The sequence below is a fragment of the Armigeres subalbatus genome, chromosome 1 (genome assembly GCF_024139115.2).
Source record: "Armigeres subalbatus isolate Guangzhou_Male chromosome 1, GZ_Asu_2, whole genome shotgun sequence".
NCBI classification, from domain to species: Eukaryota; Metazoa; Arthropoda; class Insecta; order Diptera; family Culicidae; genus Armigeres; species Armigeres subalbatus.
The window spans coordinates 183,581,972-183,606,029 of NC_085139.1; the positions used below are offsets into that span (position 1 = coordinate 183,581,972).

Below are 24,058 nucleotides of genomic sequence, written 5' to 3' on the forward strand. Positions count from 1 at the left end.
TTCTCGCAACAAGTTTCATTCGTCAGAGAACGTTGGTCCATTGTTCCCTATTAAAAATAGGCTGGATCGGACTATGGGCTCAACAGTTATGGCCAAAATACATTTTCTTATAATGTACAAGAAAGACAACAATACCGCTAGGGGGATAAAACAGGTGTTTTGGTAAACTTCTTATTTTTCAATTATAATCTGAGTTACTTAATAATGCCACTTTAAATGAATTTTAACTCAATTTACATAAAATTTTAAGGGGGAGGGTTATGCCTTAACGTTGCGCTTAATTCAAGAAAAAATCATCTATCATATAAAAAGCGTTACGCAGTGAGAAGGGAAGTTGTGCGAAATTTACAATTTTGACATTACTACATTATGGGAGTGAATTATAGATTTAACCATAACCTGTATTTTATCCAGCATCAAACAGGCTTAAAAGTGACCAAATTCCGTTTGTTTTGTAGAATATGACAAAAATCGATACTGTGCCGAAAATTGGCCGCATACCCCATTGAAGGCTCAGAAATTTTTTTTTCTATCTATGTTTTTATGATGAATACCACTGTTTATTGCAGGATTCATAATTTTGGCCAAAAATACCTCCTTTTTTCCTATTGTGAAATGGTGTAAAATGGTTATTTGCAAATGAACAAATGATTTATTTATTGGCAAATATCCTATTCGGTCAAACGACTATTTCGGACAAATGACCAAACGACATTTCTGACGGTTTTCCATTTTCCGTTTCTTCGGCCTAACAGTTCGTTCGGGTAAATGATGTATTCGGCCAAACAACTTGGCCATTCTCGTCGTTTGGCCGAAAAGCATTCGGCGGAAAGTCATATGTTCGAATGTCCATTCGTTTGACAGACATTACCGTTTACCCTAACAGGTCATTTAACTGGAATTTTCCTTTCGCCGAATGTGAACACATAACTTATTTAAAATAGACCAACAGATCTTTGTTTTCGCGAGAAGATTTTGAAGGTCTTCGCCTCTGGTATTTCGTGGATAATCAAGAACATTGTTCATACACATATTCTATTCTATATACCAAAATGTGCACATAGAATGATCGAGACAAATCGATAGGCCGTTTCCATTCAACACGGTACATATATACCACATAAAAAAACAATTCGGAGTACTTGTTGAAATCGAAACACTAATACTAACGCGTTTATTCCTCAATAAACCGTCGAATATTAGTATGAACGAATGAAAGCTTTCATGGACAAAAACAGATTTTCATAAAACGAATTTTTAAAAAAATAAGGGTATTTTTGATGACCAATTCTCAATAAACCATGATTAATTTATTGTGCCTAAAGTCCGCAAAAGAAAATAGACACTCTAAACTATATGTTACAAACAAATTTATTGGAATCAGGACTTGGGCTATCATTTAAATTAGATTTGAAGAACAAGCAGTACCAACTACGAGGGGATCTAGCTCTCTACCTTATGACCCCACCCTATTTAATCTGTTAAAAATATCAGTATTTTTTATTTGGTATTCCACAAGCAACGGATCTAGGCATTTAAACAATTCCAAAACTTTTAATCTTATTCAGCTGCCTAACTTAAATAGATTCTGAGCAAATCATAGCGAACGATGAATGTCCTGCATAAGCCAATCGATTCGTTAGATTTATTAATCCGTTGAACAGTAAATGATTAATTGACTAGTGCGAATAATCGAAATGATCTGCTTCTATCTGGTTTAAAGTGAAATGTATCAACATTATAAATTCCATCTTTCATTTATTCTAAATATTCATCTAATAAAACACGGGAACAGGTCCTTGAAGCAGAACGAACCGGCTCCCTTCCATACCAAGTGGACCAGTTCTGGGAAGTAATGAGCAGCCCAGACTCCCCGTCACCTGATCCGTCCGATTTTTCGGCACTCTCTTCCGCCCCCGAACCGGCCGGCAAAGGTAGCCGAAAAAGGGATTCCTCTATTGATTTTCCGACCTGACTGAGGTCGACAACAGGGCTGGTAGTGGTGCCTACACTCACGCACGCACGCACGCACGTAGAAACAAAACCTCGAACGAACATCCGACGGGTAGGGCATCCATACACAGACGCACAAATACTGTCAGCCTCGACTACGAGCAACGGTAACGATGTAACCTTCAAAGTTCCTTGGTGATATTTACGCAGTAATAAATAAAAAACCGACTAACGCTATGCAAGAACCCACAGACGTATCTAGCGGCGCGAAAATATGCTCCCATTTGGTAGCATATGGCCCTTGTTACGCCACAGACCAGCCGGCTGCTGATGCTGGTTCGGTGGCAGCAGCAGTGCGGCTATACCGGTGCGAACTAACTTTCGTCGGAGGAAAGCCGGTAACCGGCGTCCGGCCAGCAGCTTCCTGGTGGGTGGCCGCGGTGCGGTGCGACGCGGCATCATCATTTGGCGAATCTAGGGCAACACCACGACGATACTCACTCTCGCTTTCGTTTGCCATTCTGTGTTTCTGTGTAGACGCTGTTAGTAGTGTTGGCATAGCTCTAATCGGAGAGTGTGGAGGTAATGTGAACTGAATTTAGGATGGTTTCGGGTCGCTAGTTGGTGGGTGTCCGGCGCCGGCAAAACGGAAGATAGGGCACAGCTAACGATGGGAGCGAAATACCAAGACAATTACAACGAGGCACGAGAACGAATAACGCTAAAAAAACAACCACCGCCAATTCTTCGTTACATCGACACCCGCGTTTCCCCCCACATAACACCCTTCGTTTCCGCGTTTTTTGGCACGGGTGTCACTCCGCTCTGCGCCTGTAGACGACCTTGAACGGAGCAGAGCGGCGCGGTTATTCGAAAGAACGAGAGCGAAAGTAATGGCGATTGAAGATGCGATGGACCACCAATGCTGGCTGTGGGACAGTGAAATTGAAGTACGGCAAGCGGGGAAAACTGAGGCTGGGAAAACGGTCGGTGTCTGAAAGGAGCTGTCGGAAAACATGGATGATTCTAGGGAAAGGTCGATTCCTCTTCGCTCGTTCGGAGTTTCTCTGTTACATCATCAGGTAATTCCGAGATCGATCAGCGTGTGGCTTTGGCTTGGCCAGATAGAAGTTGTTGATACCGTCACGCTCGGGATGCTGATTTTATGGGAAGCCATTAGTGACACGTGTCGTACCGTACTGTTTGAAATTTCAATTAGAGGTGGAAACTGGTTACGTTGGATTGTTAAAATTAAAAATTTATTTCGACAGTTCTGCCAGTAGAAATAGATTTCGGCTAAATATTTAAACTGACTGAAAGTTTTACAATTGAAATTGACACTAAATGTGAACTTTTGGAATATTTTCCAAACCTTCGCTTATAGGTCTTCTTCAGTGTATTACGGGGATTGTTATTTAAGACATATAAGCTCATTGTCGGATCTAATCTCAGTTTTCTATCTGTATATAAATATATTTTTTGGCGTTGCGAATTTATACTGGACAGCATTGTTTATAAAAAATATATGATTTTTAGATTAAATTAGGTGTGCCATGCAACTGGTGCTGTGGTGCTCAAATTTCGCAACTATTTTGTATCAAAATCAATAAAGTGACAAATTATTGTAGGATAGACTTCACACGGAGCAACTCGTTTACTCATTAATGGGTAGAAGAAGGTGGTCGGTAGTCGGTACCCTTTTGTTTTTTGTTCAAAGCTCTCGTCCAATTGTCGGTTGTCGGCACCCTAAAAATCCCACTCAAAATGAAAAACTATCATGGCTGGAAAGATCAAGATTTATTGTGTCAATAGCAATGAAATTTATTGCATTTTAGTACGTTATACACATTTTATAAAGATTTCAAAAATTCTTAGTTTCGCTAACAACTTGGCTTATAGCTTAAAATTAGGCAATAAACTGATGATTTCCCTTGATAATCATCTGGGTGCCGACAACCGAAATAAGTAACCCTTTTGAAAAATGAAAATAATAGTTAAATTGTGACCGCTACGGTGGCATTCAATATTGAATCACAAAAAAGAGTAAATTTGCTTTGTAAATACGTAATGCGTATTTTTATATTTTGATCGTTTTACTACGGTTTATATCACTAAGCAAATGAAAAAAAAAATTAGAGTGGGTTTTCACTTGATAAAAAAGTTTTTTATCTGTAAAATGAAACAAAAGCTTCTTGCTTCGAAAATGGGCACAAGAAGATCGTGCTTACATAGCACAAGTATGGCAAATGTCATCTGACCACATCTGTTTTCTGCCAAAAGTCACGACGGGGTGCCGACAACTGATCACCTTTCCCTACTTTTTCTTTGCTATATTTTTCTCTCTGCAGAAAAATACCCATTTTGGAAGAATAAATGGATCTAATCATTTAAATTAGCAGATCCACTTATTCTCCCAGAATTGGTAAATTTTTCAGAGAGAAAGAGATAGCAGCGAAAAAATACCCATTAACGAGTTAAAGATATTTTCCTGGGCAATGAGCAATTAAAATTAATTTCCAGTCGAGTGAAAGTTCAATACTTACATACGGTTTCTAAACCTTTGATCAAAAAATGCAAAAAATAACCGAAACATTTTGTAATCGATTCACATCGATTTGAATCAAATTTCGTGGATTTGTTCATTTATCGACTATACGTAGAAATGCATTTTTTATGGTTGGATACCCCTCTGTAAATGGAAGCACGATTTGCAAAAATCATATTTTTCAATGGCTCATATCTCGGAAAGTTTTGAATCTTCAAACCACTTCTTTTAATACATTATGAAGAGAAATTTTCAAACTTATTAGGAAAAATATCTATTTTGAAAAGGAGTGTAATCAACTATGTTGTTTTTGCGTTTAAAGTATAAAATTGTATTTTTCGTCTAATTTTTTATTTGGAAGATAACACCAGCATTCGTGTTCTCCAGAGAATTTTGCATAAGAAAAACTCAAAACTATGAGTTACCATGAGCCGATCTAGAGTTATAGAGTTTTGAATTCCATATTGTGACCCATTGTCAACCATATGAAATTATGCTATGCTTACCTAACCCTTAGAAAGAAAAAAGAAGAAAGATGGAAGAAATTAGAAACAAAGAGAGAAATAAGGAAAAAAGCAGAAAGAAAAAAGGAAGAAAGAAGGATAAAAGAAAGAAGAAAGGAAGAAGGAAGAGTGTAGGAAGAAAGAAGGATGTAAGAAAAAAAAAGGAGATAGAAGAAAGAAAAAAGAAAATAGGAAGAAGACCAGAAAACAAGAAGGAAGAAGAAAGAAAGAAGGGAGAACGAAGGAAGAAAAAGAAAAGGAAGAGAGAAGAAAAAAGGAGAAAAGAAAGAAGGGAGGAAAAAAGTTAAAAAGGTGGAAGAAAGAAGGTGAAAAGAAGGAATAAAGACGGAAAAAGGAAGAAGAAAAACGGAAGGAAGAAGGAAGAACGAAAAAGGAAAGAAGAAAGAAAGAAGTAAAGGAAGGAAGAAAAAAATAGAAGAGAAACGGAAGAAAGGAAGAAGAAAGGAAGGAAAAAGAAAAAAATGAAGAGAGAACCAAAAAAGAAAGAGTAAAAAGGAAAAACAGGAAACAAAGAGGTAGAAAAAAAGGGGGAGATAGAAAGAAGACATTGAGAAGAAATAAGGAAGAGAGAAGGAAGAAAGGAGGAAAAAAGAAGAATAAAAAAGAAGAAAGCAAGTGAGAAGAAAGAAGGAAAAAAGAAGGAAGTAACAAGGAAGAAAAAAGTGAAAAGAAGGAAGAAATATGAATGAAAGAAAGAACAAAAAACGAAAAAAAGAAAGAAGTTGGAAATAAAGAAAAAGAAATATGGAAAACAGAAGGGACAAAGAAGTAAGAATGGAGGAAAACGAATTGAAAGAAGGAAACATATGAAGTAAGAAGGAAAGAGGAAGAAGGAAGAGAGTAGATAGCAAAAGGAAGAAGAAATAAGAAGGAAATGAGCATGAGCATTATGACGGCACAATTCGTAGTTGCTACTCCGTGATTGACTAGAACATGCGAAATTGTACAGAGAACACAATATATGGGGCTTGGGACTAGCTACCCATTCTCAATGTACACGTTTCGGGAGCTCAAATATTTAAAGTCAATAACGGCGCCGGCCACGTCCTTACGATCATATAGGAAGGGAAGGATTGTTAGTCCGACTCTCGTTGCTACTAGAGACCCAGTATACCTCTGCATCTCCACGATTGTCTTGGGATAGGATATCGTTTTAGTTACAAAGGATAATTTATCTGGATTCACTTTGGTAAGTGATGCAATCTATGGGATGGGAAATAACACCCACGCTGTCTGAAACTTTCACTTTCTGATTTATTCACTCACCCGCGCAGAGCAGAACAAAATTACGACGACCGGCCGATCGTTTTGCCTTCCGCACAAAGTAAAACCAAGTTTCGACGACCGGCCGATCCGCTTACTGGAGAACACGACCGGACGAGAAACAAACTTTCACTTTCTTTAAGACCTTTCGTCCTTTCGACCTTTCGTCCTTCGACCTTTTGACGCAGTTTTTTGTTTGGAGTTTTTGTCTCTTCGACATTTTGCCCTTTCGACCTTTTGACCTTCGACCTTTTGTCCATTGACCTTTTGACCTTCGACCTTTTGTCCTACAACCGTTGAATGACAAAAGGTTGGATGTACAAAAGGTCGAAAAAACAAAAGGTCGAAGGGACAAAAGGTCGAAACAAAAAAATCGAGTCAAAAGGTCGAAGGGACAAACGGTCGAACCAAAAAATCTGAGTAAAAAGGTCGAAGGACAAAAGGTCGAAAGGACAAAAGGTCGAAGGGTAGAAAGGTCGAGCAGATAAAAGGTCGATGCAAAAAGCCGAAGAACAATAGGTCGAAGGTCAAAAGATCGAAAGGACAAAAGGTCGAAGGGTCAAAAGTTCGAAGGGACAAATCTCGCTTAACTTTTCAAAAGGACCTAAGTAACATTTTTTTCATGAATTAATTTGAATAGCGAAATTAACAGAACAGCATGAAAGCTTTTGATTGCAATACTCAAATTAACTCATGAAAAAAATGTTACTTAGGTCCTTTTGAAAAGTTAAGCGAGAAATGGTCGATGCAAAAATATAAGCCGAAGAACAAAAGGTCGAAGGTCAAAAGATCGAAAGGACAAAAGGTCGAAGGGTCAAAAGTTCGAAGGGACAAATGGTCGAAGCAAAAATTCTGTGCCAAAAAGTCGAAAGAACAATGATTTTCATGAAATTACTTTCACCGCATAAGTGGTTTATTAACAATCATTTCTGACTACCTGTCACGAATTTTCAAGGCGTTTTGACTAGAAATAATGGGTACCGTTCACGCATTTTACCTTCCCAAGCAGAGGTGTGCGCCGCCGCCGACATTTTTACATTGGCGCGCCGCCGTTTGAAATTTGTCACGCCGCTGATCTATAAATTTACACGCCGATTCAAATTTGTATAAGTCTACAGAATTTTTCGTGAAAATTCCAAAGATTCAATGGAGATTTCATAGAATTTTCTGATATATACATACCGAAGACTAATTAGTTTTTGTACATACGTCGCAACTGCAGAATTTTTTTCGTGAAAATACGTGTAAATGGTTTCTTTGGAAGTTCCATACAAATTTCTGACGGTATTTCGGGAAGCTCTCCGTAACAACTAAGGTGAACTTCCATTGGAAATTCTTAATGATTTTTGAACGATATTGATTGGCTGAAACCCATTTGAAATATTGTTTTGACAGAATCACGTATGACCAAAAGTTGTTTGTCCAAATATGTAATTTGACGGAACAAGTAATTTGGCTTCGCTCAATTGGCCGAAAATGTCCTTTGATCAAAATAAAAATACGCTGAATAGTTCCTTTGGCTCAAAAAGTCGATTGACCGAATAGGTCAAATGGTCGAAATGGTCGTTTGTCGGAAAGGGTCATTTGGACGAAATGAATGTTCGGCAGAAAGTGTCGTTCGACTAAACTAACCGTTTTTCCGAAAAAGTCGTTTAGCCGACTGATTGTTTCGCAGAAAGGACATTTTCGGACCAAATTACTCTTTCTGCACAAACATCATTTCTACTAAACGGCATTTTCGACCAAATGATCTATTCGGTCAAACAACCGATTATTTCACGTTAAGCCGAAAGTCCTCTAGACGAATTCCATTTGTCTGAAACGGTTATTAGGAGATGGTTTGGCCGAAAATAACAGCCAAGGGGACATTCGGTCAAACGACGGGAAGTGATGATTAGGCGGAGCTCACAATGCCGAAAGATGTTTGACAGAATATATCTTTCTGCCGAAGACTATCTGGCCGAAAATGTCGTTTAGCCGAAATAGGCATACCAATTAAAAAAAATGGGCATGCGTTCGAAAATATCGTTTGGAACTGGTCATTTGGTCGAAAAAGTCGTTAGGACAAATAGAAAATGCCGTTTGCCGAAATGGTCCTTTGGCCAAACGGGTCGATAGTTTTAACCATAAACTGAGCAGAACTAAATAGAACAATAATAACAAAACGTGATTCGTCATTAGGGGTCGTTAGGCCGAATAGCCATTAGACCGAATGAGAACTGGGTCGTGAGAAGTGAGTAGTGCGAAGTTAGGAAGATGTAGAACGGAATTAGTAAGAAGAAAAAAGGAGGAAAAATTAAGAAAGAAGAAGGAAGAAGAAAGAAAGGAGAAAAAAAGGAAAACGGGAGAAAGAAGGAAGAAAACAAAAGAAAGAAGAAAGCAAAAGGAAGAAGAAAGAAGGTAGACGGAAGAGGGAAGAAGAAAGGAAGAAAGAAGAAAGTTGGAAATGGAAGAAGGGAGAAGGAAGTAGAAAGAAGGAAGACGAGAGAAAAAAAAAGAAAGCGGAAGAAAGAGGAAGGAAGAAGTAAGGAGGAAAAGGGAAGAAGGAAGGAGGAAAAGGGAAGAAGGAAGAAGGGAGACAACGGAAGAAAGAAGAAGAAAGAAGGAAGAAAAAAGAAGAGAGAAGAAAGATAGAAAAAGGAAGACGAAGAAGGAAGGAATAAGGAAGAATAAAGAAAAAAGAAGAAAGACGGGAGAAAGAAGGAAGATAACGGAAGAAAGGAGGAAGAAAAAAAGGAATGAAGAATGAATGAAAGAAGAAAGGAAGAAGTAAGAAGACAGATAGAAGAAGGAAGAAGCAAGAAAGGAGAAGGAAGAACGGGTAATGTTCTTATTTTCACTTTTTGCTTCTTTTTGCTAATTTGGCCTAATGACCATTCGGCCTTATGAACTTCGGCCAAATGGTCTTCGGTCTAATGGCCTGACAGCAACACCCGTTCAGTAAACAACATTTTTGACCGTATGACTCTTTCAAACAAATGTCATTTTCTGCCAAATGGCCTTCTCTGTCAATCAACCATACATATTCGGTCAAACTACCATTTTGGTCAAATGACGCTTTTGCCAAATAAAATGTTCAACCAAACCGTTTTCGGTTTAATAACCGTTTCGTCCAAAAGTTCAGTTCGGGTCGATGACTTTCAGCTCAACACACTTATAGACAACAAAAACTACGTAAAATTTTACGTTCAAATACCGAAAAGTTGATTTCACGTAGAAATTTGAAAGTTTTAGTAAAATTTTCGGAAAATTCCCCGTGGAAATTCCGAATAATTTAACGAATGAGTTTTAAAAAAATTGCAAGCAAAATTCAAAAAAATTCATATTGAATTTCCGAATCATGTTCTCATTACCATTTTTTTGTTGAAATCCCCATTTTGAGTTCTGAAGAATTTTCCGTCGAAATTCCAAAGAATTTCTCATGAAAACTTTTCTCGCAATTACTTCGAAGAATTTTCTGTGTAAATTTTGAAGAACAATCAACAGAAATTCCGAAAAACTTTCCGAACATATTTTAAACAATTTTATATAGAACTTTAGAACAAAAAACCTTCCCCTTGAAATTCCAAAGAAATTCTCGTGAAAATTTCAAAGTGGTTACCGTGGAAAATCCGAAAACAAATTCTTAAATAATTAATTTGAAAAAAAAAATGTGGAAATTCAAAAATTCTCCCGGTAGTGCTTAGAAATATCCAAAAAAATGCAGAACAAATATTTACGAAAAAACGAACGCAATGAAAAAAATCGCCACGCCGATTCACGCCGCCGCCGACCAAAATTATGACAAACGCCGCCGCCGACGATTTTCGGACAGGCGCACACCTCTATTCTATAACTTCAAAAATGTCACCGGTACCCATGAATATGAAAATGTCTCTACTGAGAGTACCTTAACAGCAATGATATTACCGTTTCATGAGAGAGAATGGATTTGGAATATTACCCTATTCGTATATTATTAGAAAAATTGGTTCAAAAACCGTAAAAAGAGCATGGATGTGCTTATTTTTGAGTGATGTAATTTCTTATTTGTTACACGACTTTTTTCCATATTAAATTTTGAAGTTTTTAGCAGGAAACTTAAAACTTAATCGAAAAATTATAAACAGTTATTGATGATTATTATAAAGTTATTGAATATAATTACATTAAAGATCCCGTATGGTCGCTGGATAAACGTTCGCCTTACAAGCGAATGGTCAAGGGCTCGACTCCCAGCCCCTCAATCAAACCCTCGTCAGACGCTGGTTACGCAGCCTATGCGGTGGCTGCCGCTACCGTTACGACTGCCTGATGACGACTGACAAATTGTTCTTCTCGGAGGCATTCTTCAAACGTACCCGGATTAATGGCAACTGAACAATGCAACGATCATTGGATTCACGACGCGGACAAATGGATACAATGGACTCACGGTGAGATGAACCAGCAACGACAACAACAATAAATAATGGAAAAAATCTTAAAATAGATTTTGTGCGGATTTTGGCTGCAAAATACCAAAAGTCATTTGACCGAACGGGTCATATGACCGAATAAGTTATATAGCCGAATAGGTCATTTGGCCGGAATAATAGTTTGGTGGAAAGCGACATTGTGAAAAATGAAAAGAGAGAATTGTGGAATGAGAAGCGTCACGCTTCTCGCTTGGCTCTCCTCACTTTCACATTGAGAAATGAGTAGTGAGAAATAATGATTAGGAAAAGAGGTAACTTCTCATCTAGCTCTTCTCACGTTTCACAGTGAGTCGTCTAACTTCTCACAGCTCATTTCTCACTTCTTACTGCGAAAAGTCACGTAAGAAATAAGGAGTGAGAACTTAGAACTTCTCTGTTCTCATTTCTCATTTTTAACAGTGAGAAGTGAAAAATGAGGGGTGAAAAGTAAGACGTTTCACTTACTACTCATTTCTTATTTATTATTCCCCACTTCTCATTTTGCTCATCTCACTTTTCGCAATGAGACGTGAGAAAGTGCAAAAAATAAGTGAAAAGTGAGGTGTTTCACTTCTCACTTTTCACAGCGAGAAATGACGAGTGAAAAGTGAGTGCCTCACTTCTCAGTTCTCATTTCTTAATTCTCGCTTAGCACTTCTAACTTTAAAAAAAGAGTAATAATGATAGAGAAGTAAGAAGTAAGACATATCTCATCCCGCTTCTCACTCATAATTTCTCATTATTTATTGTGAAAAGTGAAAAGTGTGAAGTGAATAGTGAGAGATCTCACTTCTCACTTCGTACTACTCTAGTTTCACAGTGAGAAGTTAGAAGTGAGAAATTAAGTAGGTAAAGAAAAGATCAGCGAATAAGAATCGGTTCGGAGTAAAATCTAGCGCAGTGAGCAATGTTTGGCTTCAGGTCATCGAGACGTCGATGAGCCTGAAGTCTTTCGCCAACCAGAATCGTCGGACCGACCTCAGCACATGAACAGCCAACCTACTGAAGAAGAAAGAAGGAAGCTCTTCGAGTATGAATAGCACCATCAGCACGGACGTCATCCCCACCGGAACTATCGGACTACCTCTGCAACCAGAAGACCCGAAGTCGGCAGAATACGCGAAAGCATCCCCTGCGATAGCCACCAGTAATCGGAGCACCATCAGTGCGGAAGGTTGCTTCACCGGAACTGGTGGACCACCCGGGAGGAGCCAGACGATTGATGTGCGATCGACAACGAGGGATCCAGATAACGTAGCACCGGACCAGCCAGCAAGTCAACGAACTAGCGTAAGCTAAAGGCCGGAACTTGAAAAGAAGTGCATGAGCAAAGAGTGGTCACAACATTCCGTGCTCTCGGTATGACCAAAGCAAGGAGGATAATGGACCCGGCTAACACCTAAATAGCTGAGCCAAAAGAAGGATTTTAAAAATAAAAAGCAGCTCAAATAAAAACTAAAAAAAAACGTTCATGCTTGAGAAATGTAAAATCTAAGCATTAGCATTGTTACGGTGTAGTTCGTAGATTGGACACTAGTGATACTCATGTTTTACTTTTGAGATCCTTATCTAGAAATGCTATCAGAAATCAAGAAGGGGGGTGGTCCTTGATTCCAATCTTAAACAAAAATAACAAAAGCATGAGGATTACTACTCCTGGCCACGCCCATCTTCACCGTAACTAGGGAGAGGAAGGAAGTGTTGATGCAGTACTTACTTAACGAGAGGCCACCGACTTACCCAAGCAGCACACATATTCCACATAGATCACAGCAACTTATATATGACCAGATTCAGTCACAATTGAGTTGCTGCAACCAAATTCACATGACTTGCGCTGTTCGGGTAGCGACACCCTCATAAGTACCACGGAGTTGGATAATGAGGAAGGTATTCGTTGGGTCAAGATTTGCCTGTAGCTGGCAATGTAACCGTGGAAGATCTTACCCCGTAACACACCACGTAGAGGTATCTACCCAGCATTACGGGTATTGAGAAATGTAAAATCTAATCACCACGAATACGGTTGTCTATGTCCCTCTTCTTTCACTAACGGATAATGATATCAATTAGGGAAGATCCATTAATTACGTAACGCAAAAATTGAGCATTTTCAACCCCCCCTCCTCCCTATGTCACACTTTTTGTATGAAACATCTGAAAATTTTGTATGGACCGTCACACTTCACTCAACCCCCCCTCCCCCCTCTAAGCGTTACGTAATTTGTGGACGCTCCCTTATGCATATATGTAATATAGAATATCGGCTCCGTCAAGTGTTATACACACATGAGCCTATCAAATAAGTGCAATATTTAAAAAAAGTTCTAATTTGAATTCTAATACTGATCTCATACTTCTCATTTCACCCGATGTTAGTTTACCTTCACCTTTATACGATATTCAACAAGCAAATTTGAAATTTTATTTATTGACCGAAATTCCAACATTTATCTTATCGTAGTCCTTTACATAATTTGTAGGTAATGTCCATAATGATAACAACAACATTCAAATTCATTCTCAGAAATATGACCATGAACATGACCATGCATGGCTATCAACCCACCTGATTATACAAAAACAAACAACAAACCGCAATTGGCTCCACTACCCTCAAAGCAGTGCGATGGTAAACACTGTAGCAATTATACAATTATGCCAAAACGTATAAACATCGGTACGCATATTTCTTCGCTGTATGATAATGGCTACAGCGAACATAAAAGGAAATACCACCAAACAGTTTCAGCTGTAAGGCAGTCCCATACCGAGCCGGTGGAACGGTATCGGCACTCAGTCGAACGACGTCGTCGCCGTCGTCGCAAACTCACACAACCAATACAGCGTGAATCCACCGACAAGCAATACACTGTTGGCTCTCTCGGTCGGCTCAGGTCCGATCAGCAGGGGAGACAACTTTTGGGGATGTAAACAAGAGGAAAAAGAATCATAACATGGACAGATGAAAAGTAGAACCTTTCCTGCGCCGGGCCCGCTCTTCGCCCTGTCCCAGACGGTGTCTCTCCGAAGGGCTCCCCCGAAATTTGCCCTTTTGATTGAGAAGGCCTTGACAGGCAATTAATAGTCGTCGGGAGTACTTGAACGAAAACTTTCTGAAGGAAAAAAAACTATTGACTTACATTTTGATAGCTAATTGTCCGATTCGCCATTCACCCCCGATTTTGGCCGTTTCTTCTGGATGTATCTTTAACGAAATTCCGGTCAGCTGCTGTCGCTGGTGTGGCAATGCGAAATTAAACGTGCAACGATTCCGATGAATGGTCACTTCACTGAAACTTCTAATTTCCACGGAACACTCGTTTCAAATTCCGGAAATTCTTGGGAAAACCACTCCGTCGAAACTCAAAAAGCTATCGAACAGCGGGGACACACTGAAGACAGTACGACGCACGGCAGGTCGTCTACTTGCGCTCGCAGGTCAGCTTTGCGACCGTGGCCCAACCGAAGAGCCCTAGAAACCCTGTAGAAACTGCGGCTAATCTCCGCTTCTGGCAGACACGAACTTCTCTCGCAAAAAAAATTGCCATCGCATCAAGTAAGCCGACCCCTAAATTTACTTAGCAGCACACAGCCGTACCGTACACGTTGGGCCGCCGACGACGTCTCACGGTGGAGCGCTGTTTCGATCTGATTGGCCAAAATTTTGATTATTTTGAAATGACGTCAAGGACATGTCTTTGAACAAATATTTGAAAATATCAATAATTGACATACTAACTAAGGAAGCTACAAAATGTTTTGCAAGTCATATCCCACAACAACCTCGGAAATCCAAAACAAGCTCTGTGTTAGCTTGCTGGAAAGAAATAAATATACACCTCATGCATGTGATTTATTAAATAGTTGAAAATTCAACCGCAGTTTTTAAAGAATTCTAAGCAGTCAGATTGAACAAACACCGTTCTGTGCAACGAGTTCGCATCGGCTCTCCTGTCGGTAGACTCGGCAAAGTAAGCACACACACGCGTCGAGTCCACCGAAGGCGATGAGCGTGTTTACCTCACCACGTGTCTACCACCGGTTCACTGTTATCCCCACACCGACGACAACGAACGGACGGACAGACGATGGAGAGCCCTTCCCATTGCGATGCCTTCCTGCCACGTGATTACCCTGCCAACCAACCTGTTACCCGTTCGTCGTCGTCGTCGTCGTCGCCGGTTGCCGCCACTCAGCTCGAGCCGCGTGGTGACTGAGCACAAACACAAACATGGCACATTGGCAAAAGACATCCGATTTCTTATGCGGATTCCGGCCTCCACTCAACTGCCACCATCCCTCTAACCATGCATCCCGGGATGATGGTTCCTTCTATCATCTGTCCTTCGCCCTTCAAAGGAACGGCGATGACTGCCCACGTACGGCTCCACCGTCGCGTCGATTGTGTCGCCGTCGTCGTCGCGTTCGGCCATCCAGCTGACGGCAAAAAGTGTGTCAGTGTGGTAGAGTACCGCGCTGGGTCTGATTTCGGATAGTCATAAGAATGGGAATTTATAAATCATTCATTGAGATTTTGTTAAGTAAGAATTCAATGTAAAATATTATTTTCAATACTAAGAAATGAAAAATATTTGAATTACGAAGCAAGTGAAATAGATTTTCAAATATTGTTATGATCTTTAATATCTCTGTGAATCCCGAAACACTTGGTAGATATCTTTGGTAGATTTCGAGCTAGGGAAATAAATTGTGATAATTGAGGGTTCATTGTATTTAGTCTCTACCAATAGCAATATATGATATGAAACAGAACATTTAATTGATGTTACCTTGCAGAAGGTGAAGGACTCGATTTTCGAACTCCGTTTGAGACTAAACTGTATGCAGTGGAAGCAATTTTCCAGCAATTTGTTTAAAAGACCTGAATCGCTGGAAAAAATCGAGTTAGGGGTTTGAATACTAACTCTTCATGAATAGAGCAAGACAAAATTTTCAAAACGACTTATCTGCTTTTGTAAAAAAGATTCAAACGACGATTTGACGAATCTGATAGCTCTCCCACGCGAACCTACACCACCAATAGGTAGGTGAAGGTTTCCGCTACCTGATGGTGTTGGTTTGCGTGGGAGAGCTATCAGATTCGTCAAATCGTCGTTTGAATCTTTGTTTACAAAAGCAGATAAGTCGTTTTGAAAATTTTGTCTTGAGAGGAGGTCAAACGCAAAGGGGAATAAGTGACAAAAAGTTAATTTAAAAAAAAATGGGTGCGAAGTTTTTCAATATTTTTTTGCTTCATACAAATTGTATGGAAGTTAAAAAATACTCATTTTATGTGAATTTTCGCATTTTTTATATAGGGGACTGCTCTCGGACTGTGCAACTTGAGATTGGAGAGCAAATCCCATGCTTCCATCCATTGGTTCCTTGTGCAATTACGATTGTTCTGGTCAATCACGGAGTAGCAACTACGAAATGCACGGTCATCATGCTCATGCTCATTAGAGTGATTCAAATTTTGACTTTTTCGCTCCCCTGTGCTTAAACGATTGTTTTTGCTATTTTAATAGTCCTCCCAAATTTTTAGCTAATTTGGATGTAATTTGACTGAGCACAAGCAGTTTGAAGCTTGTATGAAAATTACTATGAAAACAGTAACTTTTGTGAAAAACCGTTCCCCATCATTGTCCATTAAGCTCTAAAAATGTATGAATACGTTAGCAACATAGGGAAATTAACAATGGAAAATATCGTCGTTGTTGCTAAACGATTTGATGCTGGCAACAAAAGTTATTATGGAAATACTGAATTGTGGGAAATTCAATTTAACACGTAAAAGAATAACATCAATATCAATAATGAGCATTTCTGTTTTCTTTATAATTTTGCTCACAAAATTCAGATTGCTTCGCAACAACAACTGACTTTCAGCTTAGGATCTATTCTGTGATGGCGATGCTTTAAATATATTCAAATAGATTCTGGGCTGCTACACGAAACGATCCTTTACATAAGTGGCAATACTCATAGTAATTTTCATATAACCTTCAAACGGCACGTGCACAACCAAATTACATCCAAATCAGCTAAAAATTTGGGAGGACTATTGAAATAGCAAAAACAATCGTTTAAGCACAGGGGAGCGAAAAAGTCAAAATTTGAATCACTCTAATGCTCATGCTTGACCAGTCTGCAATGTCAGTTTGAACAATTTGAGAGTAAAGACTTCACATCAGTATCAACGGATAGTTTTAGCTTCGGATGAACAATTACCAATCCTCAATAACCGTTTTTTACCGGCTACCACCTTGCACATATATGCCTCAAAATTTGAGATGGTAGAAGAAGGAGGGACAATATGTCCCAGCTAAGCGAAGACTGCTTTAATGGCTTGGGTATTTTTACCTCATGCAACAGTTAAACAATATAGCTGGCATTTTGACATTGGCATGGCATTTTGAAGTTGTAAAAAATCTCAATCATAATGATAATATTAAAATTTCAAAAAAGTGGTGATATTTCGTTGCCGGAATACTCATGAGGCAAAACGCTTTCTAGCTGGCAGCTCTTTTGGAACAACGCACCACTCGTCGGCGTATCAGCATTCTGGTATGGACAGTGCGTGGAGACGCGTAGTACATTGTAGGTTAGTCACTCTAGGGCGTTTTTCATCGACGAAATGTTAGATGTTTCATCATAATGTGGAAAATTTCGGGTTTCCCAACCTTCTTATCGTTTATTTTGAAACTGTTTTTGCCTAACCTACATAATTTTTGGTCTAGTTTTATTACGACTATGTCAAAAACGGTAAATATGAGAGAATACAGAAAAAGCGTTTTGCCCCGGGGGCGTTTCTAGGCCATGCTTCTTAAATGCAGTTTCAAGCGTCTATGTGCATCTTGTCTTTTTTCATTAATTATGTATGTTATATATTCAACAACATCAATGAAACGAGAATCAAGAATCAAGAAAACATCGGTCACTAGTGCATTGTAGCCTGATAACATTAATATTTTCAATCTAAGTTTAAAGAATAATAAAAATAAAATTTAAATTAGATCTGAATGGATTTTCAAATATTTTAATGGTTTCCTGAGGATTTCCGATATTTCCATGTTGAAATAAATCCTTTGAGTTTTCCTGGGTTTTCCAAATAATAGACGACCCGACAGAGATAGGTATTTCGGATTGTGATAGGAAAGTTTTCATGGCAACAGTTTGCCGTTTATGAAAAAATATTTTTTGAAATCACATATAGAAAAAATGACCTGTTATGGAGAAGTTGAGCATCATATCGGAATAATTTGGATTTTTAAAACAACCTTAAGACGGATACTTAATGTACAAGTAACCGATTGAACCGCTCGAGCGCGCTATTTGATCTTATTTCCACAGAGAAACAGACATCTCACTCAACACATGTTCCATCGTTCACCTTTTTATCGGTTGATTTTTGTAGGTGGTAAATAAGACACCGGGGCTGCAAAATGGTGGGTTGACATCAAGGAAGGAGCGCCCAACAGAGCTCTGGTCTCCACAAGTTCCGATCTCACGCTCCCACGGGTCGTCCGATGACAAAAGACCGCCAGCTGAGGGTTGTGTACTTCTGACATCAGCTAGAGTGCGAATGTATCCGGGAAGGCTGGCTAGAGGGCTGGTTATCCGGGAAGACGAGGAGTGTTTTGACCTACGTGGCACCAGAGGAGCCCGCGAGCGTACCAGGATGACTTCGGTTGCCAGATGGCAGCGCGAGTGGGATAACTCCTCGAAAGGTAGGTGGACCCACCGGCTGATTCCTAACATATCAAGCTGGGTGGGGAGACCCCATGGGGAGGTTCACTTCCATCTGACACAATTCCTGTCAGGCCATGGCTGTTTCCGACAGTACCACCACAGGTTTGGGCACGCGGAGGTCCCCGTCTGCCCTGACTGCCCAGGTGTTGACGAAACTGCAGAGCACATACTGTTCGTATGTCCTCGTTACGACGTCGAAAGAAGAGCAATGCTAGACGTTTGCGGCCGGGACACAACTCCGGATAATCTTATCCAGAGGATGTGTCAAGCGGTGGAGAAGTGGAACGCAGTCTCGACTGCAACCACTCAGATTGCCTGCAGCTTGCAGAGAATCTGGCGCGCCGAGCAACAATCGACAAGCATGACTAACTTCCCAAGCAGCACGCGCATTATCTTTCAAATAGGTGTTTGTTCCTAATAAATTGCATTGAAGACACTGGCAATACATCGAGTCACATTAAAGCCACTTCCCAGTTTCAGAAAAACACAATGTTTCATTTCCGTTAAGGTGGCGTCGCAATATTCTACCCGTCTGACTTCCTGGGTGGTTTAAAATTCGATGTGTTTCATATCAGAAACAAAACAGATAAGTTGCAGAATTAATAATACTTCGGTTAATTACTGTTACGACAATGTTTCTGATATGTTGCAAAACACTTTGAGCTCAGCTGAGCAGTATTTTATTTTTGACAGTCCCCTGCATGTTTCGTATAAGGTACAATGAAGTTACAAATGACTATGTTGTTTATGTAGTGCACTTATAGCAGAATCTCCAAATAGAATTGTTGGTGTGATGGTTATAGTAGAAGGTTGCAAATCTCATGATCCATGGTTCGATTCCCGGTTGGTTTTTGTGTTTTGACGTAAACTACGTCTAAGGGGAAGACTCGGATACAGGGTGACAAATGAAAATTTCCAAATTCGAGACCGTCACGAAATCATGTAAGATTTTGAACTTTAATAGCGCCTTTATCTGCCGATGGATTTTTGAGATTTATATATCAATCGACTCGGAAATTCTCTACCAATTTGTCAATTATATTGAAACTTTGGGCTATGAACGTTAAAATAGGGTATCGCATCATTTTGGCAGCACCCTCTTTTCTTGTCCGCAAGAGTCTCGTTTCGGCCATCGCCGTTCAGTGCGGTTGGCTTTTGGACTCTGCTTTTTGTGCGGTGTTTCGCACAAAAAGTAGAACAATGGAGCAGGACCAGTGACCGCGGTCGAAACAAATGTAACAAAACTGCGTAATATAGTGCATGGTGTAGGGGAACTGTTCCGTTTTCAATCTCACTGTACATATATGTATTCATCTCATCGCGAAACAAAGAAATACGGCACCAATTTCGTCGCTTCTTTTTGCTAACATGCATGCTCACTGCTGAAAAAAATCACAAAAATAATAAACAAATCAAATACCTTTTCATTGCTTTGTTTTTCGTAGGACCAATATCGGAGCTATGAGATGAAGTCCAGGAGCAGTAACCCTATAAAAAGTGATACGGGTTGGTGAAAAAAGTGTTGGTAGAATCATACTCAAATCTGAATCATCGGGGTTTCATGCACGAGCTAACTCGTTTGCGATTCTGTAGGGGGAGCATCGCACTTGAATTTCTCGGCCAGAATCGCATCGCTTCGCTCCCTCACCGAAAAATGATTTCGTTCTAAAAAGCGTCAAATCGCAATCGAGGCGTATGTTTTGTTTATATATGCAATTATTAGCCATTGTTTTGGACGAAAAACAGTGAATTCAATGCATTCAACAATGAAGAACACGTAAATATCATGCAATATCCAAATTGCGATTTGAACCATGAGCAAATCTCTGGGCCATAATTCTGATGGGATTTGACTCACGCATGGTTTGAATCGCCGATGAGATTAGAGATTTTACCAACACTGCCAGACAGTGGGAGTTGTACAATGTACATGGACTGTACATAATAACACACACACACACCCTCTTTTCCCGTCCCCAACGTTTACTACTCGCGCGCATCACAACCAAATTAATTGGGTTTTGGTACATGAATGTCATTTTATGATTTCTTGTGATGCACGAAAAACAAGATATGCCTATGATTGGAATGTTTCTGAATAATAAATGTTGCAAACGGAAAATAGGATGGTCCCCTATAGGGCTTCTTCTATTGAAATATTTCATCAAATGCTTCAAAACCCAAATGTAGGCAATTCGGATCGAAGAAAGGCATCATTACCAAAGGGGCAGCAGGGACTATGTCCAAGGGCTTGACGATCCCTCCCCAGGCCATCTGCGAGTTGTGGGGCTTGCCTAGGTGTGGTGGGGTTTGACAGTGGGCCCTGTTAAACCTCTATAAAAAGCTGCATGTATCCACAAGTAGGCCCCACCAAAGCGACTGTGTGCCGCTCAAAGCACACAAGCCCAAGTCCTGGTGTTAGGTGGGACGCTAAACAGCCCTGACACGACGGCCCTCCGACGAGACAGGAGATTTGCGCAGGCCCAATAAGCCGCCTGGAAAACCAATCATTACGAACAATATAAGAGATAATGCGACTCGATATAATCGGCAAAGACCTAGGCGACGAATAAAGGATCACGATTGGAAGCTTGGAACATGGAACTGCAAGTCGCTAGGTTTCGCAGGTTGCGACAGGATGATCTACGATGAATTACATCCCCGCAACTTCGACGTCGTGGCGCTGCAGGAGATTTGCTGGACAGGACAGAAAGTGTGGAAAAGCGGGCATCGAGCGGCTACCTTCTACCAAAGCTGTGGCACCACCAACGAGCTGGGAACCGGCTTCATAGTGCTGGGTAAGATGCGCCAACACGTGATTGGGTGGCAGCCAATCAACGCAAGGATGTGCAAGCTGAGGATTAAAGGTCGTTTCTTCAACTATAGCATCATCAACGTGCACTGCCCAAACGAAGGGAGACCCGACGACGAGAAAGAAGCGTTCTACGCACAGCTGGAGCAGATATACGATAGATGCCCACTGCGGGACGTCAAAATCGTCATCGGTGACATGAACGCACAGGTAGGAAGGGAGGAAATGTATAGACCGGTCATCGGACCGGATAGTCTGCACACCGTATCGAATGACAACGGCCAACGATGCATAAACTTCGCAGCCTCCCGCGGAATGGTAGTCCAAAGCACCTCCTTTCCCCGCAAAAATATCCACAAGGCCACATGGAGATCACCTAACCAAGAAACGGAAAACCAAATCGACCACGTTCTAATCGACGATAAATTCTCCTCCAACATCACGAACGTCCGCACTTACCGCAGTGCGAATATTGAATCCGACCACTACCTCGTTGCAGTATGCCTGCGCTCAAAACTCTCGACGGTGTACAACACGCGTCGAAGTCGGACTCCGCGGTATAACATTGGGCGGCTACAAGACGGTAGACTAGCCCAAGAATACGCGCAGCAGCTGGAAGTGGCACTCCCAACGGAAGAGCAGCTAGGCGCAGCGTCTCTTGAAGATGGCTGGAGAGATATTCGATCCGCCATTGGTAGCACCGCTACCGCTGCACTTGGCACGGTGCCCCCGAATCAGAGAAACGACTGGTATGACGGCGAATGTGAGCAGTTAGTATGTAGAAGAGAAGAATGCAGCATGAGCGAGATTGCTGCAACACCGCACGAGGGCGAACGAGACACGATATAAACAGGCGCGGAAAAGACAAAACTCGATTTTCCGGAGGAAAAAGCGTCAGCAGGAAGATCGAGACCGTGAAGAGACGGAGCATCTGTACCGCGCTAATAACACACGAAAGTTCTATGAGAAGTTAAACCGTTCACGTAAGGGCCACGTGCCACAGCCTGATATGTGTAAGGACATAAACGGGAACCTTCTTACGAACGAGCGTGAGGTGATCCAAAGGTGGCGGCAGCACTACGAAGAGCACCTGAATGGCGATGTGGCAGACAAAGATGGCGGTATGGTGATGGGCCTGGGGGAACGCGCGCAGGACATAATTCTACCGGCTCCGGATCTCCAGGAAATCCAGGAGGAGATTGGCCGGCTGAAGAACAACAAAGCCCCTGGGGTTGACCAACCACCAGGAGAGCTATTTAAACACGGTGGTGAGGCACTGGCGATGCACTGGGTAATTACCAAGATTTGGGAGGATAAAGTTTTGCCGCAGAAGTGGATGGAAGGTGTCGTGTGTTCCATCTACAAAAAGAGCGATAAGCTGGATTATAGCAACTTCCGCGCAATCACATTGCTGATCGCCGCCTACGAGGTACTCTCCCAAATTTTATGCCGTCGACTAGCACCAATTGCAAGGGAGTTCGTGGGGCAGTACCAGGCGGGTTTTATGGGCGAACGCTCCACCACGGACCAGGTGTTCGCCATTCGCCAAGTACTGCAGAAATGCCGCGAATACAACGTGCCCACACATCTATTCATCGACTCCAGAGCCGCATATGATACAATCGATCGGGACCAGCTATGGCAGCTAATGCACGAACACGGATTTCCGGATAAACTGACACGGTTGATCAAAGCGACGATGGATCTGGTGATGTACGTAGTTCGAGTTTCAGGGGCATTCTCGAGTCCCTTCGAAACGCGCAGAGGGTTACGGCAAGGTGATGGTCGTTCGTGTTTGCTATTCAACATCGCTTTGGAAGGGGTAATACGAAGAGCAGGGATTAACACGAGTGGTATAATTTTCAATAAGTCCATCCAGCTATTTGGCTTCGCCGACGACATAGATATTATGGCACGTAACTTTGAGAAGATGAAGGAAGCCTACATTAGACTGAAGAGGGAAGCCAAGCGGATCGGACTAGTCATCAACACGTCGAAGACGAAGTACATGATAGGAAGAGGTTCAAGAGAAGACAATGTGAGCCACTTACTGCGAGTTTACATTGGTGGTGACGAAATCGAGGTGGTAGAAGCATTTGTGTACTTGGGCTCACTGGTGATTGCCGAATGATACCAGCAGAGAAATTCTGAGACGCATAGTGGCTGGAAATCGTACATACTTTGGACTCCGCAAGACGCTCCGATCGAATAGAGTTCGCGGCCGTACCTAACTGACAATCTACAAAACGCTCATTAGACCGGTAGTCCTCTACGGACACGAGACCTGGACGATGCTCGTGGAGGACCAACGTGCACTTGGTGTTTTTGAAAGGAAAGTGATTCGTACCATCTATGGTGGGGTGCAGATGGCGGACGGTACGTGGAGGAGGCGAATGAACCACGAGTTGCATCAGCTGTTGGGAGAACCATCCATCGTTCACACCGCGAAAATCGGACGACTGCGGTGGGCCGGGTACGAAGCCAGAATGCCGGACAATAACCCGGTGAAAATGGTTCTCGACAACGATCCGACGGGCACAAGAATGCGAGGTGCGTAGCGGGCAAGGTGGATCGATCAGGTGGAAGATGACTAGCGGACCCTCTGTAGCGACTGCGTGGCTGGCGACGTGTAGCCATGGACCGAGCCGAATGGAGAAGACTTTTATGTGCAGCACAGGCCACTTCGGCCTTAGTCTGAATAAATAAATAATAAATAATTCTTCAGAAATTTATGACGGAAATCCTCCGATTTCGCTCCATAATTTCACTT

The 24,058-nt window shown here is 41.3% G+C and overlaps 1 protein-coding gene across 3 annotated transcripts in view; it reads right to left on the bottom strand.

Annotated features, from left to right (window-relative positions):
- LOC134205589 (sex determination protein fruitless) overlaps positions 1-24,058 on the bottom strand; it is a 692,280-nt gene that overhangs the window by 465,490 nt on the left and 202,732 nt on the right. Inside the window, exon 1 of one of the 3 annotated variants that reach the window (XM_062680963.1) lies at positions 13,865-14,272. The exons of the other annotated variants lie outside the window; for them this stretch is intronic. Coding sequence (XP_062536947.1) covers positions 13,865-13,866 — 2 coding nt within the window. The 5' untranslated portion in view covers positions 13,867-14,272. Of the gene's footprint in view, positions 1-13,864; positions 14,273-24,058 lie in introns of those variants that run through there. 3 annotated transcript variants of the gene reach the window in all.